The 23,424-nt window shown below is 46.1% G+C and overlaps 1 protein-coding gene across 3 annotated transcripts in view; it reads right to left on the reverse strand.

Annotated features, from left to right (window-relative positions):
* Window positions 1-1,074: 1,074 nt before the first annotated feature.
* Window positions 1,075-23,424, reverse strand: part of PLAT (plasminogen activator, tissue type) — a 36,402-nt gene continuing 14,052 nt past the window's right edge. For 2 of the 3 annotated variants that reach the window (XM_083368339.1, XM_083368338.1), the window contains exons 2-14: window positions 20,978-21,073; window positions 19,469-19,520; window positions 17,944-18,075; window positions 16,096-16,209; window positions 14,976-15,150; window positions 14,281-14,372; window positions 12,620-12,791; window positions 12,159-12,244; window positions 9,346-9,535; window positions 7,294-7,433; window positions 6,980-7,120; window positions 4,780-4,928; window positions 1,075-3,133 (exon numbers count right to left, since the gene is read on the reverse strand). In XM_083368339.1, the coding sequence (XP_083224465.1) occupies window positions 2,975-3,133; window positions 4,780-4,928; window positions 6,980-7,120; window positions 7,294-7,433; window positions 9,346-9,535; window positions 12,159-12,244; window positions 12,620-12,791; window positions 14,281-14,372; window positions 14,976-15,150; window positions 16,096-16,209; window positions 17,944-18,075; window positions 19,469-19,520; window positions 20,978-21,043 (1,668 nt within the window). In that variant the 5' untranslated portion in view covers window positions 21,044-21,073 and the 3' untranslated portion in view covers window positions 1,075-2,974. Of the gene's footprint in view, window positions 3,134-4,779; window positions 4,929-6,979; window positions 7,121-7,293; window positions 7,434-9,345; window positions 9,536-12,158; window positions 12,245-12,619; window positions 12,792-14,280; window positions 14,373-14,975; window positions 15,151-16,095; window positions 16,210-17,943; window positions 18,076-19,468; window positions 19,521-20,977; window positions 21,074-21,679; window positions 21,992-23,424 lie in introns of those variants that run through there. The other variant, XM_083368340.1, reaches the window with a different exon arrangement.

A 23,424-nucleotide genomic window follows, 5' to 3' on the forward strand; every position in this document is an offset into this window, starting at 1 on the left:
CCAATCTGGAACTAAGAAGCAATTTCTTCACAGAATAATTAATCCATGGAACAGCTTGCCCCACAGAATCGTGGGAACTCCCATCATTGGAGGTTTTCAAGAAGAGACTGGACTGCCCCTTGTCTGAGATGGAATAAGGACTCCTGCCATCTGCAGGGGTTGGACTAGGACAGGGGTAGGCAACCTTGGCTCTTTTATGACTCGTGGACTTCAACTCCCAGAATTCCTGAGCCAGCCATGCTGAGGGGAAAGAGAGAGGTTTCCAAGCTGAGCCATGCTGGCTCAGGAATTCTGAGAGTTGAAGTTGAGACTATTCTATTCTAGTGACATTTAGTTTAGCATCGTGCTCTCTCTCCCCCAAATTCCATCCCCCCCCACAAGGAACTCCATAATTGCCCAAAGGTCATTCCAACCTTCCAATATCTTGCTTTGAGCTTGTAGTTTCAGGAAGAGGTAGGACACTAGTAGCTTCTGACAAGCAAAATCATTGGGGAAGCTAGATTCACTGAACAACCATATTACTAACTTAAGATTCAGTTAACAACTGTGGCAAGAAAGGTCGTAATCTGGGGCAAAACTCACTTAACATATGTTCCACTTAACAACAGAAATTTTGGGCTCAACTGTGGTCGTTCGTCGAAGACTACCTGTACAGGGCTGCAGCACTCAATGACTGACAGAGAGAAAGGGAATTCACGGAGGAGACTCAGTTCTACTGCAGTTCTATATCAGGAGTAATTTTTACGTAAAAACAGCATCTTATATAGAGATAAAACACACACACACACACACACACACACACACACAAATCACATCCATTTCCATTAAAGGCAGCTGCTCTGAACATAAATGTCTTTTAGAAGCAGTGATAATATCCCACAAATGTGTATCTGATGCAGGTAAATAAAGTACTTTATTCGATAATATCATGAAATGCCCAGCTGTGGGCGTTTTACCCCTGCCCCCCTACAAATGCCCATGCCATAGTTCAGTAAATCATACATAAACATAGTAGGCAAACTCTGTGTCAGGTATGTTGTGATGCACAATGAGCAAATTGAGGATAACTTCAAGTAACTTAAAATAGTTTAATGCATTAAAACATACAAGAATTCTCAAAAGTGTTCTTGATGAGCAGAAGAGAGCTCTGTCACTGTGCACATCGGGAAATTGGGTTTTGATTTTATACAGAAAATGTGAAATATTTACAGAGTATAAAAATAATCTTTGGAGAGAGGGGTGCCCAAAGTGACTACCGATTCCTCCTTTAAATATATATATAAAAAACCTGTTAGTAATTAATTCTACGATTTGGTTTTGCACAGTATGTAGGATTTCTTCACTGCTTTCCTTAATTTATAGAAAGCAGTTTTTTTAAAATAAAAAATCAACTAGGGGAGGCATATTTGAGGAACCCCCGAGGCCAGCCTAGGATCCTTCTAGTCAGAGTCTCCCAAAGAAGACTAGAGGCAGAGGCAATTCTCAGATGCTGTTGTGACAAATAGAGGTGGTCCTCAACTTACAACGATTAGTTTAGTGACTGAAGTTACAACAGCCCTGAAAAAGCGACTTATGACCGCTTTTCACATGATCATTGCCACATCCCCATGGTCACGTGATCAGATTTTGGAGGTTTGACAACTGGCATGTATTTATGACAGTGGCAGAGTCCCAGGGTCACGTGCTCTTTTGTGACCTTCTGACAAGCAAAGCCACTGGAGAAGCCAGATTCCCTTAACAACTGTGTTAATATCTGGCAGCCAAAAAGGCATGATGAAAATTCTTTAATTTCACAACATATCGACAGATGTAACCATGGTTTCAATTGGGGAAATGTGACAATCCTAGGTAAAGGTAAAGGTTCCCCCGCACATGCATGCTAGTCGTTTCCGACTCTAGGGGCTGATGCTCATCTCCGTTTCAAAGCCGAAGAGCCAGTGCTTGTCTGAGGACGTCTCCGTGGTCATGTGGCCGGCATGACTAGATGCCAAAGGCGCAGGGAACGCTGTTGCCTTCCAACCGTAGCGGTCCCCATTTTTCTACTTCCATTTTTACGTGCTTTCAAATTGCTAGGTTGGCAGAAGCTGGGACGAGTAACAGGCGCTCACTCTGTTACGCGGCACTCGGGATTCGACCCGCCAAACTGCCGACCTTCTGATCGACAAGCTCAGCGTCCTAATCCACTGAGCCACCGTGTCCCTTGTGACAATCCTAGACCAGGCCAAATACAAAAACGCCAGGGAATTTCTAGAAGCCTGGCAAATCCACCCATCCACAGACACACAGACATTAGCAACATCTGCAGACTATGCAAAAGAGGCAGTCAACCAGCCCCAAAGAGAAAAAGACTCCAGCCCCTCAGCATGGATCAGCTCCAAGGTCAACTTCAGACCAACAATCAAGGAAGCAAGACCCCAGTCAAGAAAATGCCACAGAGCCCTTAGTAAACAGCCCAACCAGAGAATCCCTAAGACCGCCCCCCCCAGACAGGCAAGACCCCAGCACTCCTTCCTAGCACTGATGATGTTACCTAGTTAGGGTCATGAAACGTCTGCAAGCTCAGAGAGCACCAAGGATCCTTCGTTTCAACCCCCAACTACAAATATTCCCCTTCGTTAATATCTTAACAATTGCAGTGATTCCCTTTACAATTGTGGCAAGAAAAGTGGGAACAGGGGGCAGAACTCACTTAACAACCGTCTCGGATTTTGGGCTCTGTTGTGTTCGTAAGTTGAGGACTACCTGTAAGTGTTTGGTCGTAGGCCTAGAAATGCTTCTTGGGAGGGGAAAAAAAAGCTACTGTTTGCGCCCGGTTCCTAAGCACAGCCGCACAGACTGCAAACTCATCGTTACAGGAGAGGCACTGCACAAAGTGTGTGTCCTCCTCCCGAAGAGTAACACCAGCTTCCCAGCCCGGTTTCCAGTGTGTGAGTCCCTGATGCAAGGAGGTCCTGGGAGGAAGCCCAACAGGCTCTCAGTTACGCATGTTCTCCTGGATCCAGTCCAGGTAGTGAACCACTCTTGTGTAAACGGCCGGCGTGTTTTTCACAGCACAGCCCACGCCCCAGCTGATGATACCGATTAACTTCATGCGGCCCTCATTCAGACACACCAGGGGGCCTCCCGAATCGCCCTGCAAGAGGAGAGAAATCGGAGAAGGAGCGGGTGAGAGACAAGTGTTAGACTTCTGGAGAAAAAAGGAGGAACCTGCCCCATTTTACATCGGGGAGGACGGTGTGGAGTTTCCTCCTTTAAATTTCTGGGAGTCTACCTCTGTGAAGATCTGACCTGGAAAGTCAACGCAACCCAGGTGGCTAGAAAGGCCCAACAGAGGCTTCACTTTCTTAGGGTCTTGCGGAAGAACAGGGTAGAACAACAGCTAATGACCCTCTTTTACCGGTCTACTATAGAGAGCGTCCTCTCCTATGGTATTGTGGTTTGGTATGCTGGTCTGACAGCCGCGGACAGGAAAGTATTACAGAGGGTGGTGAGTACAGCACAAAATATCATGGGCTGTCCCCTGACCCCACTGGATGATATCGCCAGGGCTCGTTGCCTTGGAAGAGTGAGGAAGATTCTCAGGGATGACTCACACCCTGGACGGTACCTCTTTATTCTCCTACCATCCGGTAGGAGATATAGGAATATAGCCAGCCGTACCAACAGGCTGAAAAATAGCTTTTATCCGTGGGCTGTTAGGCTCTTAAATGGGACATAATCTTATGCAGAATTGACTTGGGAGGCCGGTGTGTGGTGTAGTTGGTTCACATGGTGTGGTGGGATGGAGGGTTTATTGTCACTGTGTGTTGGGGGGAGAGAGCACAGGGGGAGGCTCAGCTAATCTCAATGTACACATGTTGTACTTTGACAATAAAGGTTTATTATAACAGCTGTCCGTCAGGTTTGGCTTTCTTTTCTGATGGAAAGACCAATCGTGACCATTCCAGGTTACAGTGGTACTTAAGACAGTGACTCATGACCGTTTTTCACACTTTTCGACTGTTGCAGCATCCCCGTGGTCATGTGATCAAAATTTGGACAGCAATAGCAATGGCACTTAGACTTATATACCGCTTCGCAGTGCTTTACAGCCCTCTCTAAGCAGTGTGCAGAGTCAGTGCATTGCCCCCCAACAATCTGGGTCCTCGTTTTGCCAACCTCGGAAGGATGGAGGGCTGAGTCAACTTTGAGCCCGGTGAGATTCGAACTGCCAAACTGCTGGCAGCCGGCAGTCAGCGGAAGTAGCCTGCAGTACTGCCTTCTAACCACTGCGCCACCAGAGCTCTTAGTGGCAACTGGCATGTATTTATGACAGTTGTAATGTCCAAGGGTCATGTGATCGCCATTTGCAACCTTCTGACATGTAAAGTCAATGGGGAAGCCATGATTCATACAACAACCATGTTATTAACTAAACAGTTGCAGTGATCCCCTTGACAACTGTGTCAAGAAAGGTGGTAAAATGGGGCAAAATTCACTTAAGCAAGACAGTTGTTGTCTTGCTTAACAACAGAAATTTTGGGCTTAATTGTGATCATAAGCTGGAGACTACATTGTGCATTGTGCATGTCTAAAGCATCACATACCTCTTCTTGTTCTGAAAGAGTCACTTCCAGAAATGGCCAATCACCCCAGAACATCTGAATCCACATGTTCCAGGGGGGGAAAGAGAAATTCTGTTCAGTCTTCAACATCCCTGGTACCTGGTTATCTACGCTCAGAAGATGCTGGACCTTCAGACCCATCTTACAAGGTTATTCTTAACATTTTGGATGTTACCTGGCAGGCATCATGAAGGTGTCGGGTATCTCCTGCACACAACATATTCTCAGTGACGGTCCTTTTTGCAAGTCGTGCAGATGTACACAAGCTGTCTGGATAGAGCCTCACATGTCCTTCCTTTAGACGTTCTGAGTGGAAAGGAGAAGCTGCTTGGGGGAAAAAAGGAATATTGTGAGGAGAGGCAAAAGGTTCTTCTGGGTCATAAATATTGTGCTTGGGTTCATACAATTCGCTCAGCCTTAATTCTGGGCTCACAAAGTGTAAGCACCTTCACATGATATTGAATGCTCCAAGATACCATATTATGACGATGTAACGGTATACTGTGTGAGACCAAGTCAAGAAAGAAACATTTCCCAGAAAATGTTGACCTACAAGTAACTCTTGGAATCTAGTCTAGAGTGCTGTGTGAATGCAGATCTGATTTAACTGAAGCACAGGGCTTCCTTTTGTGGCTTGACTAGGTTGTAAATTGAGGACTACAGGTAAAACCTTGTGCAAACTTTCCAGCAGCCAGGAAGCAAAAGACAAGTATCTTACCCTTTTCAAAACAATACTCTTAATTTTGCCTCCACTCTCCTAGCATAAACTCAGCATCTGACTAAGAGAATAAATTGAAGTGATTAGACAGAAGGGATTAAAGGACATCTGGCAACATCCAGATAGGGAAGACAGCCTCTGGATTCTGCCATCAGAGAAATTATTCCTCCATGCAAAAAAAGAAGATAAGAAATCCATAAATATAAAAATGTAGATGCTGTGGAATTGGGCAAAATGTAGATGTACGGCCATGTTCTCCAAGCAGCACCCCCACACCATTGTCCAAATTGCCTTCCACTTTCATAGAGGTGGCAAACATCTGCCTGGAAGGCCAAAGCAAAAATGGCGAGGTACAATAAAGATGTGGGAAAATTCAGTTCTTTTGCATACAAAAAGCTATTGGAGAATCCAATCTGGGTCGGTCACTGGGATCAGAGGTTTTGCTGGAGCTCATCTTCGTGGAACTTCTCTCTAGTCGAGCGTGTGCTTGGTGCTGTTCTGTGTGTGGTATTTATATGGGGCCTGTGGTGTGTGGCTTTTTAGATGTTGATTAGAGTGTTGATGGCTGGCTATTAAGTCGTTGGCTGTGGTTTGCTTGTGCTGCCAAGCATTTGCCTTCTAACTATTTGATAAGCTGGTGGTAAACCAACATTCCTGTTGACTGACGAGGGGCCTATTTCCCAGGCTTCCCTGGCTGTTTTTGTGCCTGCTCGTCCAACAATCTTAATAGCTGCAACATTGAAGTATGTCCTTGTTCACTGCAGTGTGAGGCTATCAATGAGTTCGGGTCTCCTCGTCTGACCGCTCACTTGTGTTCTTGCAATCTGGTCGTTCGCTTCCCCCCTGGCTGTCCTACATAGTTACAGGAGCAAGCTCAGAAGACAAAATCTCTGATCCCCAGTGACTGACCCAGATTGGATCCTGCATCATTATCCTGGCACACGTAGATTCACCTTCATTCAAAAAAGCTATTGCTCAGTGTTTGAGCTTTGCATCTGGCCGTCTCTGAAGCCCTTTCCCTGAGCACTGGGGCCATGTGAGGCTGAACTGCCACAATCACAGCACAGGGATTTGAGAAGAATGAGAATTCTAGGAGGAGGTGGTTATGACTTGAGGATGTGATGTGCTCCAACAGAAAGCAGATGCCTTTGGTTGTAAACATGGTCTAGCCATATCAGCTGATTAGCAACTGGATAGGAATGTAAGTCACAGACATGACTGCTGCATCAAATTCAGCAGAAGGAAGCTGTAGAATATAACAGATGTCTTTTTTCCACCGTGAATTGACCTAGCTCATTTTCAGCAAAGACCATGACCCACAAGGCTGGTCTCAGAAATTTCGCAAGAAGACTCTTTTTTCCCCCAAAGCCCAGTATTGCTGGAAACAGACTGGACTTTTTTTAAAATTGTGATTTTTATTTCCCCCTTGCCTCCCCCCAAAACAGGGGTGTCTAATCTTGGCAACTTTAAGACTTGTGGACTTCAATGCCCAGAATTCCCCAGCCAACATGAGAACACCCAGGCCCTCTTTCCAGCACAGGTCAATTCTGCCCTAGAAATCCTGTAATACAATGTCCAGCACTCTGTCTGTCCAGAAGCTTCTGCAACCAGAATTGTCTTCCAGCCCTCAGTGCTGGTGAAAGCGATCCTCACGTACACATTTCATGCTTGCCGTAGCCGGACACCTCACATTCCGTCCAGTCGGGCAGCTGGAGTCCAGCTTCGGGGAGACAAACGGGACGGACGCTGTCAGTTTCTGTGGCACACTTTTCGGAATGTTGTTTCAACTTCAGCAGGGCTGTCAAAACAGAGAGGAAAGGAGAGAGAGAAAGGCCCATGAGAACCAGAATTCAGAATAACAGAGTTGGAAGGACCTTGGAAGGCTTCTAGTCCAACCCCTGTTTGAGCAGGAGATCAGACAGAAGCTGATCTCCTCCTCCAGGCCGGGAGGGAGGCAGGAAAAAGGCTTACCAATGTCATTATCCAAAGTCCTGGAGTTGTGCTTCTCGTGTGTAATATATCTCTCTACTTGGAAGATCTGTTCTGTGTCTGATGATTTCACACGGAACGTCCGACCCAGGACGACTTTGATGCGTTGGGGGTCAATGCTCCTGTACAGAAAACCACAGGTGAGGGCCAGCTTCCAGGGGCAACCCTCCTTCCCTCCAAAGGCAACTCTCTCCTTTCTCTTCCCAATAGGAACCATGAGCAGAGGGTTGGACTAGAAGACCTCCAAGGTCCCTTCTATGTTCTATGGTGGGAGGGCAGGCAATGGCAGTTGTGAACAGGAGCTCAAAGAGTTTAGTTCAGGAGAGGACAAACTCCTTGGAGAAGGGCCTGTGTTCAGTACTGGCCATCCTTCATGAAAAATCTGAGTCTACCCAAAATGTGAGAAAGGGGAAGGACTGCCCCAAAATGTCCGTTCCCCAAAATGACACCCCAGGGGGACCTGTGTGAGCCCAAAGGCATTGCTGAAAACAGAGGATGATGACGCTGGTCCTTGGCTTCAGAGCAGGAGAGAGAGGATTTATTTTTTGCCTCTCTCTTTTATTTAAACCTGGCAACTTTAAAACCTGTGTCCTTCAATCCCCAGTATTCTCCAGCCAGCATGTTTGAAGTCTCTTCCTGTAGGCTGAACTTACTTTGCATGGCTGGCTGGGGAATTCTGGGAACTGAAGTCTACAGGTCTAAAAGTTGCCGAGGCTGAACACCCCTGTTTTAAACCCAACATTTAAAAAAAAAAGTCAGGTGAAGCTGACGGGATGCTATGAGTACAGGGAAGGAGACACCAACATCTATGGACACCCTGTTGCCTTAGTTCAAATCCTAGTCTGGTCTGATACGCACATGAGAGCGCCCCCCGCCACATCCTCCCACATCCTATTGTGAAAATGGGGAGAGCCAAGGCTGGATCAAAGACTGTTGTGAATAACTGCAGTATCGTTAGTGTTTTGTGTCTTGGAATGAGTGCACTGTGTAAATCCAGCCACTAGATGTATCCAAACAACACACAAAGCCACAAAAATGTGGCTTTGCTTCTTTGTGACATAATATACAGGATAGCTTAACAGTCATGGGTTGGAAAGCAAGGTGGATGGATTAGTATCCTATTCACATCCAGCCCAATTTTTCTTTACTCAATAAACTACAGTTAAGCCAACTAGGATTGCTAGACCTTGGCTGCAAGACTCCCAACAGCAAAAAGAGAAAACGCTCAATGTTTGACATCCATTTACAGCTGTTGAGTGAAAACAGTTTCCATAATGTGTAAACCCAGCCCACTGTGGTTGCAACAAACCATGGCTTATATAAACCATGGTTTGGTGTGATAAGTCAACAGACAATCTCTCTGCAGAATATTTGGGTGGGAACAAGCATCAATGTCTCTGCAGTTGATCCAGGAGGGCTTTTTAATGTTCTAAGGAAGTGACACCCTGCAGTCAAATGCGCCTACACAGCCCAGCACATCCTCCTCTGTTCTGTGTACTTTCCAGGGTATGTATGTATGTATGTATGTATGTATGTATGTATGCATGTATGTATTAAACCAATTGCCTGCCTCTCTAACCACAGGTTTGAAAGATCCTTGCAATATTTTGACAAGGCAAATGCAAAAACTGGGGAGGTTCCAGAGTTGGGGGTCGATGGAGGTGCTTGCAAACTCTTGGGCAGCTTTAAATGATGATCAGAAGGAAAGGGGGGGGGAATGCAACTTGAAGTTTCTTTGGCACCCCTAATCATTCCACAGCTTCCTGGGACATAGTCTGCCCCTTGTGAAGATTTTGCAAGGAGAAGAAACGTTAACTTTCTGGCATGCAAGCGAAGGTCCCAGATCAGTTCCTTGGCTTAGAGTCACAGGGAAAGAGCCAGAATCCCTGAAAACAGCTGTGAACACTGAGCAAGACAAAGGATCTTGGTTAGAGGGTTTGGTCCTCTGTGCCTGAAGCAAAAATTCTCCTCTGCTATCAAGGAATTTGCTTACTAGCCAAAGTCTAGAGAGTGAGTCACAGGCTGATTTCTTACCCTTTTGGAAAGCAGTGAGCAGCTGAAAGGACCCAGCAGGAATTGATGAGGATCCCACCACACTGATAACCTTCTACACCTCGGTTGGTCACAAAAATGCCCGCCTGCCACGGGTGGGACTCAATATATGAATATGCACCTCCTTTGATCTGGATCTCAGCCACTTTGTGCTTCCTCAATCCACAAGTGGCTGCATATGGGAAGGAAGAAGCCAAGGAGTAAGATTTAGATGTGACAAAGCAGTGAAAATCAACATCTGTTTACAATCACTCTAGAACAGAGGTCTTCAAACTTGGCCCTTTTATGACTTGTGGACTTCAACTCCCAGAATTCCTCAGCCAGGCACGCTGGCTGAGGAATTCTGGGAGTTGAAGTCCACAAGTCATAAAAGGGCCAGGTTTGAAGACCCCTGCTCTAGAAGCCTGGCATTTGGACAAATTAGCCATCAGTAGACACATAAACAACAGCTACATACTGTGCAAAAGAGACAATCAACACTGTCAAAAAGGGAAGAAGAAGACCCAAACACCTCTACACCAGCATCAGCACCCAGGTGAGCATAGATTAACTCCAAGCCTAACATCAACAATCAAGAAGTACCTATTTTCACATGTGGTGGACTTGTAGAAATATAAAAGCTTTTTGGATTAAAATTTGGTGGAATGTTCAAAAGATTTTTAAGAGAAAGATAAAGTTCTCTCCGCAATTGTTTTTATTGGGTATTGTTGTAGATTGTGATGTTAAAGAAACCAATTTGATGTTGAATTTGATAACAGCAGCACGGTTACTGGTGGGACAATATTGGAAGAAGGATAGTTTGCCCACTATAGAAGGATGGGTGTTTAAAGTTTTGAATCTTGAAGAAATGTCTAAGATTTCTGCTTACTTGAAAGATCATTCACAGGAAAGATATATTTCAGTTTGGAGGAGATGGATAGATTATATTCAGAACAAATATGGGACTAAAAAGTTCCATTTAGCTTATGAGTAGATTTTAGAGGGATATTGTTATTGATCTTAGTGTTGGTACTTTGTACGTATCTAGGTTAAAGGGGAGTTAAAGCACATTATGAATTTGGTTAATTGTATATTATGCATAATTTTTATTTAGAATATGGTTATTATAACTATAATCCTGTATTTAGCTCTGGGAAGTGGGGGGGGGGGAAGTGGGTGGGTTTGGGGTGGGGGGGGATTTGGGGATATATTGTAAAATTTTGTTTTTGTAAAACTCTTTAATAAAAAAAAAACAATCAAGAAGTAAACAATACCCCAATCAAAGAACTGCCAAACAAGCTATCAGTAAACAGCCCAACCAAAGAAGCTGTAAGACCAGCCGCACCGACACTGACAGGGCAAGCCCACAGAATATCAAACCCCATTCTTTACTAGTTTGGGTAACGAAATGTCTGAAGAAAACAGCCAAGCTCACAGAGCACCAAGGACCCCTAATTACAGCCACTCTGGCTGAGGGCGAGAGGGAGCAACACCAACAAGGGTTTCAGAGATCACCGTTGGGCCTTTTGCTGTGGCTTGCCCATCATGTCAAAGATCCTGGATGAAGTCCTGACCTGAAGTGATTCCCTGGTTGAGTTCACACAACTGGCTAAATCTGGGATCACAGTTGTTCTGTTCACAAAACATGTCAGGTCTGAGTAAATCAATCACAGGAGGTGGCCTAGCTCCATTGAACCTAGCCTTGGATATTGTGCAAATTCAGCCTCTACAGGCAGAACATACAGTCCAGATTATACGTGGTATAATATATCATATCATATAGCACATTGTGAGAAAAATCACATTTATTTATTTATTTTATTTTAATCCCATTTATATCCCGCCCTTCTCCGAAGACTCAGGGCGGCTTACAATTTAAGCACAAACCAATGTGCTTAGCAATAGCCTTCATTCTATGTATATGCCTGCTTATTAGGGCTTTCGCCCCCCCCCCCAAGCAGCATTATTACAAAGTCAGCTTATTGCCCCCAACATTAGAACTAAGGAGAAATTTCCTGACAGTTGGAACAATTAATCAGTCCAACAACTTGCTTTCCAGGAGTTGTGGGTGCTCCATCACTGAAGGTTGTTAAGAAGAGACTGGGTAGCCATTTGGCTGGAATGGTATAGGGCAGGGTTAGGCAACCTTGGCTCTTTTATGACTGGTGGACTTCAACTCCCAGAATTCCTGAGCCAGCCATGCTGAAGGGAAAGGGAGAGGTTTCCAAGCTGAGCCATGCTGGCTCAGGAATTCTGGGAGTTGAAGTCCACCAGTCACAAAAGAGCCCAGGTTGCCTACCCTTGGTATAGGGACTCCCGCCATGGGCCCGAGCTTGGACTACAAGAGCTCCAAGGTCTCTTCCCATCCTATTATTCTGTTCTATGTTCTAAATCTAGGAAATCCTGCATGCTGTTCCTCTCACGTTGTTCCCAGCCACCAAAGGAATGCTTTCTCCTCTAACCTGTAGTGATTGGAGGTCTCCCAGAGAGATTCCTCCATGGCCTTTCCTAGCTCCAATTCCCACACTTCTTGGAAGAGGCACCGATAACAAGTAACGGGATATTTTTATAGGGTGTCTAAGACTTGTCGCACGCTCCACAGAGGCTGGATGTAGTCAGTATAAGATGGGTAGACTGTAGGCTGCAAAATGTTGCTTAGCTGCTATTTCCCATTTTGCTCATGCCAGGAGGGAGTGTTAGGAATTGTGGTTCACCAACATCTTGAGGACCATTAGTTCTCCATTCCCAGCATCAGGTTTTGGGCATAATCGCTGTGAAGAAGAGTCTCCGATAAATCAGAGAAAGGACCCACTTACAGCAGGTTGGCACGTCACAATGTTCCCATTTTGTCACACCGTTCTTGAATATATGGCACCATGGCTGAGTGTCATTGTCAGGATTCCTGTAACACACAAGAAGTGGGGAGGTTGGGAAGGCTGTAATCCCCAGTGGTTAAGTAAATCACTGCGGTTGTTAAATTAGTAACACGATTCTTAAGTGAATCTGGCTTCCCCATTGACTTTGCTTGTCAGAAGGTTGCAAAAGGGGATCGCGTGACCCCAGGATACTGCAACCGTTGCCAAGCGTTCAAATAAGTCAAAGAAATATCTCCAAGTTTCAAACTCAGGGCAAGGCAGAACCACCACCACCCGGCCGAAACCTCACCCACTGTGGCCCTCCTGCTGCCAAAGAATATTCAACAGAGATTCCATCATTCAAAGCCCACTTAGTTGAGTTGGGCAGCTATAGAAATTGAATAAATACATTTCTGGTTCACCTGCAGTAGTTGTGGCTGCTGAGGCCTAGTTGATGGGCATTGGGATGAAAGGCGTTGTAAACTTTCTGGTCAAGGATGTGGGAGTCCCATCTCAGACAGGTCACCCCAGATGCTGTTTGGTGATGGCTGCCCCGATAGTCAGTGCCTCTTCCCAAAACACAGGAATGTTTTTCTTTGGCAAACGATAGGAAAAAGGGATAGGTTTGATAGAGAAAGTCCCATTTTATCGTTCATTAGCTTGGAGACCCCCTTCTATTGATGTTGGGGAGTATTGCCCCAGGCTGAATATAGGGAAAGATCCGGTCAGATGCAAGCCACCAGATACACACATGTAGAGTTCAAGCAATCTAATATATTCTGCCAATAATACAGGAATCTCCCCTTCGCTTGGGGATAATTTTCCATGGAGCTTAGGGCATCTCAGCTGTGAATCTTTTATGATTCCAGGCTAGTTCCCATCTTGAGCCTTCCTCCTGCCTGGCTGGGCACTTCCCAACAGGTTCCCTGCTGAAGTAGGGGCCAATACTTGAATGATGAGAGGGATCCTAACTCTTCATACAAAGCAGCAAAATACATTTGTTAAAATATAATCTTGGAGAGATTATTATAGTGATGGGTGTCTGGGCAACCATAAAGCCCTGAAATGTTCAATTTGCCCACTGCTAGAGCAAAAGCATCTGAAGACAATGCACATCTTTTCAACAGGGATGTTTAGTAAGCAACTACAAACTGCCCAGAAAGTTATCATGTTGGCCTGATATTATAGTAAAATGCTAATTAAAAAAAGGTAAAGGTTTCCCCTGTCCAGTCATGTCCAACTCCAGGGTACAATGCTCATCTCATGACCTCTCGTCTGGACTACTGCAACGCTCTCTACATGGGGCTGCCCTTGAAGACCATTCGGAGGCTCCAACTGGTACAGAATGCAGCCGCGAGAGTTGTGCTGGGAGTTTCCCGATACTTGCATTTTTTACATGCTTTTGAACTGCTAGGTTGGCAGAAGCTGGGACGAGTAACAGGCGCTCACTCTGTTATGCGGCACTCGGGATTCAACCCGCCAAACTGCCAACCTTCTGATCGACAATCTCAGCGTCCTAACCCACTGAGCCACCACGTCCCTTGCAGACATGCATACATATGTACAAATAAAGATATATGCAGTGCTTTTTTAGTAAAAGAAAAAGGTGCCGGAACTCACACATGTCATACAACCTACAAGGTTCCATCCAAAAAAGGTGCCGTAACTCCGTTCTGAGCGTTCTATGAGAAAAAAAGCCCTGGATATATGTAAATATATGTATAAATAAATTACAACAGGGGGTTTTTTTGGAGTTGGTAAAAAAGAGCCATATATGTCCTAAAACAGGTCCATCTGAAAATACCAAAGTTCCCCAACCTGCCCAGCCTATATATGTATCATGAGCCATATTATACTTCTCCACTCATGACTTCACCAATTATTTAGTAAGCCATGAATAAATAAACCACAAAATGGAACCTCATCCGAATCTGGGTTTGCAGTTCCAGAAGAGAAATGGGGAAAAAAGAACTGCTTGTTTTGAAATGATAAAGCTCGGAGTAACAAATCCCACTTTTAGCCAGCTTAGGAACTGCATCCTCTCGACTTTTTCAGTAAACAACAATAAAGGGTTTGAACTTACGGTTGGCACAGGATGTAATGCTGCAATATTCCCAGACGTACGTATTTTTTTTAAAGACATGGCACCAGGGTTTCGAGCTTTTGTCTGGATTTCTAAAGAAGACAATGATAGAATATTCAGGATTGTGAGTCTATTGAAGGAAAGGAGGGAGGGAGGGAGGGAGGGAGGGAGGATCCTGGAATTAATAATGCATACGAAAGTAATTCATAAGGAATACGCCTAAGAAAACAGAATATCCTGGTGTTGTATCATTTCCACTAGCTTCCAAGGCTGCTCTTTTCTTAATTAAAACAGTTTTACTAATCTCTAAACCTGTTCATAGAGATTTATCTTAGCATTTTTCTGTCCAATGTATTTAATTCCAAGGATACATTTTTGTCCGCAGCAGCTCACACTTAGTACTTTTTAATAAGACTTGTTCATCAGAAAAGATGCTACCCAACTCCCGATTTTTGGCTCTTGTAGAGCAGCGTTTCTCAACCAAGGCAACTTTAAACTCTGCGCATTTCAACTCCCAGAATCCCCCAGCCAGCCATGGAACTCGAGGAGCTGCAGAGTGGCCTGAAGTCCTCACAGCTTAATGTTCCCCAAGACAGAGAAATACAGCTATAAAACATCTCAGTTCCCCTCCAAAGTGTGCATGATACGAGGAAGGAGAAGTCAGACAAAGCAAGTAACTGGATTCAACTTCTTACCGGCAGTAATTGTGATCACCAAGCCCCCGCAGCAAGGCGTCTGGACGACCTGCGTGGAATCTCTTAAAGCGCAAGGCTTTGGTCTTCCAGTTCACACATTCTGCACCACTCTCCGTTGTGCTCCATGTCCCCCTGTATGTGTCCCCTATATCCTGGTAACACACAGCTCTGGTATCTGAAAAGGGGGAGAAGAAACATTCCCCTGAGTCTCTTCCAAACTGCCTCTGGAGACATCTCCACGCGACTTCTGGAGCCAGGGCAGGAAACTAGACCGAAGAGCAGGGGTCTCCAAACTTGGCAACTTTCAAGACTTGTGGACTTCAACTCCCAAAATTCCTACGCCAGCATAGCTGTAGAGCAGCATTTCTCAATCTCGGCAACTTTTAAGATGGGTGGGTGTCAACTCTCAACCGTGCTTGAGCGGAACTCTGGGAGTTGACGTCCGCACATTTTAAGATGGCCAAGGTTGAGGAGCACAGCCGTAGAGCATGCATGAATCTGATCCCACTCTGCAATTTTCCTTGCTTTTTAAAGCATGTCTCCCCTGAAAGGAAGCAATAGATTCGCAGCTGGAGTCTGAAGTAGATCCTCCTCCTTCTTCTCTTGAAGGCTAGCACCAACAACTGGTAGAACATTGTGGCTGCGGACAGACTACACCTTGGATTTCTACAAGCTCTTCATGCTTGGTCCCTTTTAATTGTTGAAATTGGATCTGATCTGGAGCAGGCAGCTGCTATTATATGTATTTACACTGAGTGCTGCACATATAGAAATGGCGTCTGCAAAGCTAGAGCGGGGGGGGGGACCACAGCAGGGCTGTGGTCTTCCTACACTGCGTCTTCCTAGATGGGTCACTGTAGGAGATGACCAGGCTGAGCCCGAGGGAGGGGTCATGCACATCATCAATCTCAAGTCCCTTCACGCCCATAAGAGATCTACGTCCAGCCCACCTTGAATTCCATTGACCCTTATCCATGGCTAATTTGCTTTGACCATTAATACTTGTTGAAAGGGTTAGCATGCAATAAACTTTTATATTCATTTGAACTGCCTGAATCTCCTGATTTCCTGCGCCCAACACCCCCCCCCCCGTCAGTTCACCCTCCTGTCACATACTCACCAATTTCACAGAACTTGCCCGAGAAGCCTGGGGGGCAGAAGCACATGAAAAGGTTGGGGGAGTACAAGGCTTGCTGGCAGCGGCCCCCGTGGAGGCAAAGTGGCTTTATGCAGCCTGTGGGACAGAAAACAACAGCCCCTCAATTTCCCCCTTCCGTGGCTCTGCTGTCTTCCCTTCCTTGGGGAAAGGAGGAGAACCGTTACGCAAAGGCAGAACGGCTGCTTTTATGTGCAGAGAAGCTTTCCTTCCAGTCCACTTTCCAGCCATTCCCACTACAAAGGATTGCAAAGAACAGCTGCTGGAAATGGTTTTCTCCCAGCTCAACCTCCTTCCAGCTTAAACTGCACTGGGGGGCCCCACCTTAACTGGTCCAGCATTTTGACTTTTGCAAACTGCTCCTTCCTACTTGTGCATTTCCCTTCTGCAAGCAAGCTGGTTTCTTTCTGCAACCTTCCCATCTACTCTAGACAGCCAGTTAGCGGCAAGGATTAAGGTGCCAGACCAGGATCTAGGAGACTTGTGAGTTCTAGTCTTCCTTTATGCACAAAAACTGTCTGGAAGACCGTGGGCCAGGGTGGGGTAGTCCAGGGTGGGGTAGTGGGCAAAAGGGTTGGACTAAATGTGGGGAGACCCAGGATCTATTCTTCTCTCTCCCCAGAAGTTCTTTCCCAGCCCAAATGCCAATGTGGGATAATGATGAAGTGCTGGAATGGGGCAGGAAGTCCTGGGTTCTGGACACCAACAAACTACATAGAATCACAGGGCTGGAAGGGACCTTGGAGGTCTTCTAGTCCAACCCCTGCCACAAGCAGAAGACTTTATTGCATCCTGGACTATTGGTTGTCCAAACTTTTCTTGAAGACCTCCACTGATGGAGTACCCACAACTCCAGGAGGCCAACTGTTCTGTTGTTCTCTTTAACAAGCTTCCACCCATTGGTTCTTGTCCTGCCCTCAGGTGCTCTGGAGAATAAGTCAGCTCCCTCTTCTGTGTGACTTTCTTCAAGGATTGGAAAATGGCTACCATGTCCTTCTTAATCCTCCTCTTCGTTAGTACCTAGTTCCCTTTAGCATTCATCCTATGGGTTAGCTTCCAGCCCCTTAATCATCTTTGTTGCTCTTCTCTGCACTCTTTCAAGGGTATCAGCGTCTTTTTTTGTATTGTGTCGACCAGAACTGGACATAGTATTTCAAGTGTGGTCTTACCAGTGTGGTGTAAAGCAGTATCATCACTTCTTATGGACTCGATGCTGTCACCCTGTTGATACAACCTAGGACTGCCGCACACTGCTGGCTCATACTTGAATGGCGGTTTACTAGGACAGGTAGATCCCTCTCGCAGTTGCTATGTTAGAGCCAATTACCACCTATTCTGTACCTGCCCATTTTTTTCCTTTTTTTCCCCTGCCTAAGTGCAGGACCTTAGACTTTTCACCCCTGAATTGCAGTTCTTTTGACAGTGTCCAGGGTTCAGGTCTGTCAAGATCCTTCTGGAATTTGAGTTTATCTCCCAAAATGTTACCAGTTTAGCAAGCTGGCTCCTACTTAAGTGGTGGTCCACTAGGACAGCGTTTCCCAACCTTAGGAACTTGAAGATGCGTGGACTTCAACTCCCAGAATTCTGGGAGTTGAAGTCCACGCATCTTCAAGTTCCTAAGGTTGGGAAACGCTGCACTAGGATGCCACTAGGAGACCACGGAAACCCTTTTGGAGACTGTGGGCCTCCCCCTCCCGCTCAGCCCAACGGAATTGGTACTGTGACAAATACAGGACAATGAAGTGTACAAAATCAAGGTGGCTTAGAAACCTAACAAATCAATGCCATTTGTAGGCCCAACCTGGAACTCACCTTTGACAGGTACTGCATGGCAGAAGATGCCACTGTTCTCACACCGACAATATTCCGTTCTCCCTTTGACTCGGCGGAGCCAACTCTCCTTCTGATTGTAGGTCTGTTTGGTGACTGGGTCTCTGCATTTGGCTGTAATCAAAAGACAGGAAGTCCTCCCCAGTTTCGATGGCAGGGCACCAGTTCCGCCTTTCCCTTCACCATTGTGTGCGTACAGCACAGAACAATCTACAGCCTGGATCGACTCTCCTCCTCCGAGCCTCGTTTTGCCCCCAAGAGGAGGACTTTTCTCCTTCCAAAGATTTGGCAAGCCCCTCAAACCTCGTCAGACAAGCGTTCTCTGCAGCGCCAGTTCACAAGCTATTTGTTTGCTTAGGCAGTAGAAGCTGCTTTGATAAAGCTGAGTGAACAATTGTGTGCTTTTCCTGCATTTATCCCGCCGCAATTGATGTGGCTTTATTATTGGGATGGTTTATTATATTAGGTTTTGCTTTTATGGTATTTCGTACAGCAGCCTGGCGCTCTGTGAGGAAAGGCAGTTAAACACTTATTTTAACATAAAAGAAAGAAGGGCGTGCCGTATCTGAAAGCAACACACTTGTCAGGTTAGTCTGTAGGCACAAAGCCTGGCTGACCCCTAGCCCTCTTTTTCAAAATGTGTGAATCTCCTGGCTCTCTTGAGGAGCCCTAAGAATCTTCCCAAACATCTTGTAGAGGCACAGAAGCCGCAGAGAGAGAGAACTGGGTTTCGACTCCTGTTTTGAAGGATCCATGCAGATATTTGCAAATGTACTGAACTCACATTCCTGCCCCCCAACATTTACTCTTTGGGCACTCCATCCCTTGGGCCATCAGCCGCCTTCTTCCTATTTAGAATATAAAGGTAAAGGTTCCCCCGCACATGCGTGCTAGTCGTTTCCGACTCTAGGGGCCAGGGCTCATCTCTGTTTCAAAGCTGAAGAGCCAGCGCTTCTCCGAGGACGTCTCCCTGGTCATGTGGCTGGCATGACTAGACGCCAAAGGCGCACGGAACGCTGTTACCTTCCCACCGTAGTGGTCCCTATTTTTCTACTTGCATTTTTACGTGCTTTCGAACTGCTAGGTTGGCAGGAGCTGGGACGAGTAACAGGCACTCACTCTGCTACGCGGCACTCGGGATTCGACCCGCCAAACTGCCGACCTTCTGATCGACAAGCTCAGCATCCTAACCCACTGAGCCACTGCGTCCCAGCTTCTGCCAACCTACTCTATATTTAGAATATAGAATAATAGAGTTGGAAGGGACCTTGGAGGTCTTCTCATCCAACTCCCTTCTCAAGGCTGAAGCCTTATGCCATCCCAGTTAAATGGCTGCCCAGTTCTCTTCTTGAAAACCTCCCAATTCCAGGAGGCCAGCTGTGCCACTTGTTAACTGTCAGGACATTTCTCTTCAGTTGCAGGTTGGGTCTCTTTAAGGAGCTTGTCTGGGAGGCAGAGGGTTGAAGTAGAAAATATCCATAGCCTCCTCCTCCAATGGGCACCTTACCTCTTCTTAGCTGACCTTCTCGGCCACTGTGGGTAACACGGACAAACAGTTCCTAGAGAGAGAGAAGGAACAACCAGAATCATCAAGAATAGAAAGTTGATTAGACCCCCAAGGTTTAGGAAAGGGGGAACCTTGGACTATCTTCTAGTCCAACCCCCTGCTCAAGGGAGAAGGGCGGTATACAAATATAATAAACTTAAACTTAAACTTAGACCATTTCAAACAAAAGATTGTCCAATCTCTTCTTGAAAACCTCCAGTGATGAGCAGCCACGACTTTTGAAGGCAAGCTGTTCCACTGATTAACGGTTCTCATTAACCTTTTCTCATAGTACTACTCATTACCATGGTTCTCATCATTCTTAGGACAACTTGCTTGAGTCTTTGGAAGAATAGTGTTTCATAAACCATGGTGTGCGTAGGCCAGGGGTGTCAAACTGCCGGCCCACAGGCCGGACGCATCATCCGGAAGCTGCGCCCACTCCATTGCCGGCAATGGCAAAACCGTCCCAATTACGTTGCGTGACTTCACGTGACGTCGCAAGTTTGACATGTCTGCCATAGGCTGTGTATGTGCATCACAACGTGCGACATGCAAAACCCCAGTGCAAGCCATGCTTTTTTGTGCAGATGCACAAGAGGGACAGAGTTTGCACGAGGACACCATGGGCTCCACCTTCGGATAATGGCCCTACCTTCTTGGATGCTACAGTTTAGAGATGAATGAAAAAGTTTAGTGAATGAAAAAGAAATGAAGGCAGGTTTTTTATTCTAATAGTGGAAATGCTAAGAGTGAAAAGCTGCAGGAATATTTCATCCACACCTGACATTAAAAAGCTGAGATGATAGCCATTTTCCAGTACTTGAGGGGCTGTCACAAAGAAGAGATCAACCTCTTCTCCAAAGCCCCTGAAGGGAGAACAAGAAGCAACGGATGAAAACTTATCAAGGAGAGAAGCAGCCTAGAATTAGGGAGAAATTTCCTACCAGTGAGAACAATGAACCAGTGGAACAGCTTGCCTCTGGAAGTTATGGGTGCTCCATCAGTGGAGGCGTTTAAGAAGAGAATGGATAACCATCTGTCTGAAAAATTATTGGGTTTCCTGCTTGAGCAGGGGGTTGGACCGGCAGACCTCCAAGGTCCCTTCCACCTCTGTTTTTTGATTCGGCTATTCTGTTAAGAGCCTTCCTTTTTAGAAAGCTGTTTGTGATTGGACTTTGATCCAGCTCAGAGTTTTGCTGAACTGGATAATTCTCTCATCATTCTTCCTTTTGTGTCTTTCAAAGGTCTAAGCCGGCATGCAGAAAAGATCTTACTTCTCAGCTTTGTGAACTTGGCAGTGAGCCGTTTTGTTCCAAGAACCAAGTAAATATCCTTTTGATCAATGACACCACTCGAGCCAAGCTTGGGAAACAAACCCCATCTGTTTTCTGATGAGTCCATAAAACCGCACTCAGCTGCCCAGCAAAGCCAGAGAAAAAGACACCGATGGGCGCGCTGGCCTCTTACCTGGCACTGAAGCACGGTGATGGCTCCTGCCAGGAGGAGGAAGAGACGAGTCTGTCTCAGGCCCATTTTATTCCCTTTCAGCAAGCAAGGAAAGCCCTGAAAGACAACCAAGGAGAGATGTTAGCATAAGGAGGTGATGCGAAGGGCGCAGATTCAATGCAAAAGTCTCAGAGCTTCATTTGCAAGGCGGGGAGCGGGGGGGGGGGGAGGGCAAGCAAACACACATAAGCCAGAGGCATAATGGGAACAGATGGCTGGGGGAGGATTTCTCCTTAGTCAGCTAAAGATTGAGCAGCGGCAGCTGCACAACAGCACCACGGACACCCGTTTAAGGCAGCTAGGCTGATCTGCTCATGCAGCTTATCTCCATCCCATAATATTGCCCCAGATCTGCTGCTTCCTTTCTGATCCCTGCCTCCAAGTCTTGAAAGTAGCTTCTTTGGCCTGAAAAGGGGGTTGTGGTTTTGGCTTTCTGTTGGTCTGGGTCACTGGGCCTTCACTTCTGTGACTCACTCATTTCAGCCATAACAGACTTCCAACGAAACCTTTTCTGGTCTTGGAGGAGCACGGGGCCAAACCTGGACTGTCCCACCGTCTTCAGGTCACTGCAGTAGTTGCCCAGGGCAAACTTTATCTTTCCTCATGCTCAGTTTGAAAATCATCTTCTGTAGAAATCCTCTTACAGTTTTGTACGGTACGTACCAAGGTGTAATCAAGCCACACGCCGAAGAAATGTTAAGTTGCTGGGACCAACTGGGAAGCAGAGAGACGGCAGATAAATGAGTCACTTAGCCAGAAACTAAAACAGAGAAAGAGATACAGATGGAAAGAGAAAGAGATGGGTTCAGATAAGAACGGCCTTTGAGCAAAAGTAAACTAAGTGTCAATTAACAAATTTCAGAGCTTCCAAAAAGTCAAAAACGAGGAGGGGGAAGAACGGTCACAGGGTTTTGAATTCCCCATTGTTCAACATCAAAGGTGCAAAGTTATCTGGATGAAGCTGCGACTGCTCTGAATGACTTCCAATGGCTGTTCACCAAAAAGGAGAGTGGATGAAGCCAGGACAAACGTTAACGTGGAATTAACCACCTATAAGGTAGGCTCTATTGAGAGTGGTGTGGTGGCCTAGTGGTGAAGACTCTCGCTTCCCACTCAGAAGGTTGAGAGTTCAATCCTAGGTAGTGACCGATGTTTTTGTCTCCTAGGGCGCAAAGAAAAAAAATAATCTGCTGCCAACTCTGCATGGCATCAGGAAGGGCATCCGGCCAGTAAACGCTCAGCTTCATCCAGTCGCTCTGACTCTGCCCCGAATTAAGGGATTACAGGGTTATAAAAAGGGAGTTTTAAGGTAGATTCTATTGAGAGGGATGGAGTCACTGGCTGGAGGACATCCTAATAGTTCACTTCCCTTTCACCATATAACCCCCAAACTGGATCATGCCTACCCCTTTAGAACAGGCATGTCAAACCACGGGGTGGGGGTGGTTTTGGCGTGATGCATCCGGCCCGCGGATCAGTAGTTTGACATGCCTGCTTTAGAACGTAGAGTAGGGTTATAATAATAATGTTGGAAGGGACCTTGGAGGTCATCTAGTCCAACCCCCTGCTCAGGCAGGAAACCCTATACCATTTCAGACAAATGGCTGTCCAGTCTCTTCTTTAAAACTTCCAGATTTGGAGGGGACTTGAATGTCTTCTAGTCCAGCCTCCTCCTCAAGTAGGAAACCCTATACTTATTCTGGATAAAGAGCTGTCCAATCCTTTCTTGAACACCTCCAGTCACAGAGCACCCACAATGCTGGGAAACAAGCTGTTCCATTAATGGTTCTCACTGTCAGGAAATTTTTCCTTCATTCTAAACTGGATTCTCTTTAATGATTGTCCAACCGTTACTTCTTATCCAGCACTCAGTGCTTCGAACGTAGGTTTAATAGCTGCTAGAGAAAAATCTCTCTGTGTAAGGGAGATGGGGTGGTTTTCCCCCCCCCTTAAATATAAAATAAATAAATAAAATACAGAGCTAGCTGGCTCAGGGTTTCCACATCACCTGAACCTCCAATGAAATAGGAACCCAAGGCAGAACTTCAGATTTGGTAGCTACTCAAGGGCCACCAGGATGGAGGGCCCGGTGCTGCCCGCGGGACTTCTTGACAAGTGAGATGCCAAACCTGCTGTTTCCAGTCCTTGGCCACCATCCTGAGCCCCGGGCCCTGCAGCTCATACACCTGTCGTGCTACACGGGGCCCCTGATAGCAATGAGCTATTTATTTTACAGGTCATCCTCGACTTATGACCACAATTGAGCCCAATATTTTGGTTGCAGAGCGAGGCAATTGTGAAGGGAGCTTTGCCCCATTTTACGACAGTTCTTGCCGCTGTTCTTAAGTGAATCACTGCAGTTGTTAAATTAGTATCACGGTTGTTAAGCGAATCTGATTTCCCCATTG

The sequence above is a fragment of the Vipera ursinii genome, assembly GCF_947247035.1.
Source record: "Vipera ursinii genome assembly, chromosome: 8".
Lineage (NCBI taxonomy): Eukaryota > Metazoa > Chordata > Lepidosauria > Squamata > Viperidae > Vipera > Vipera ursinii.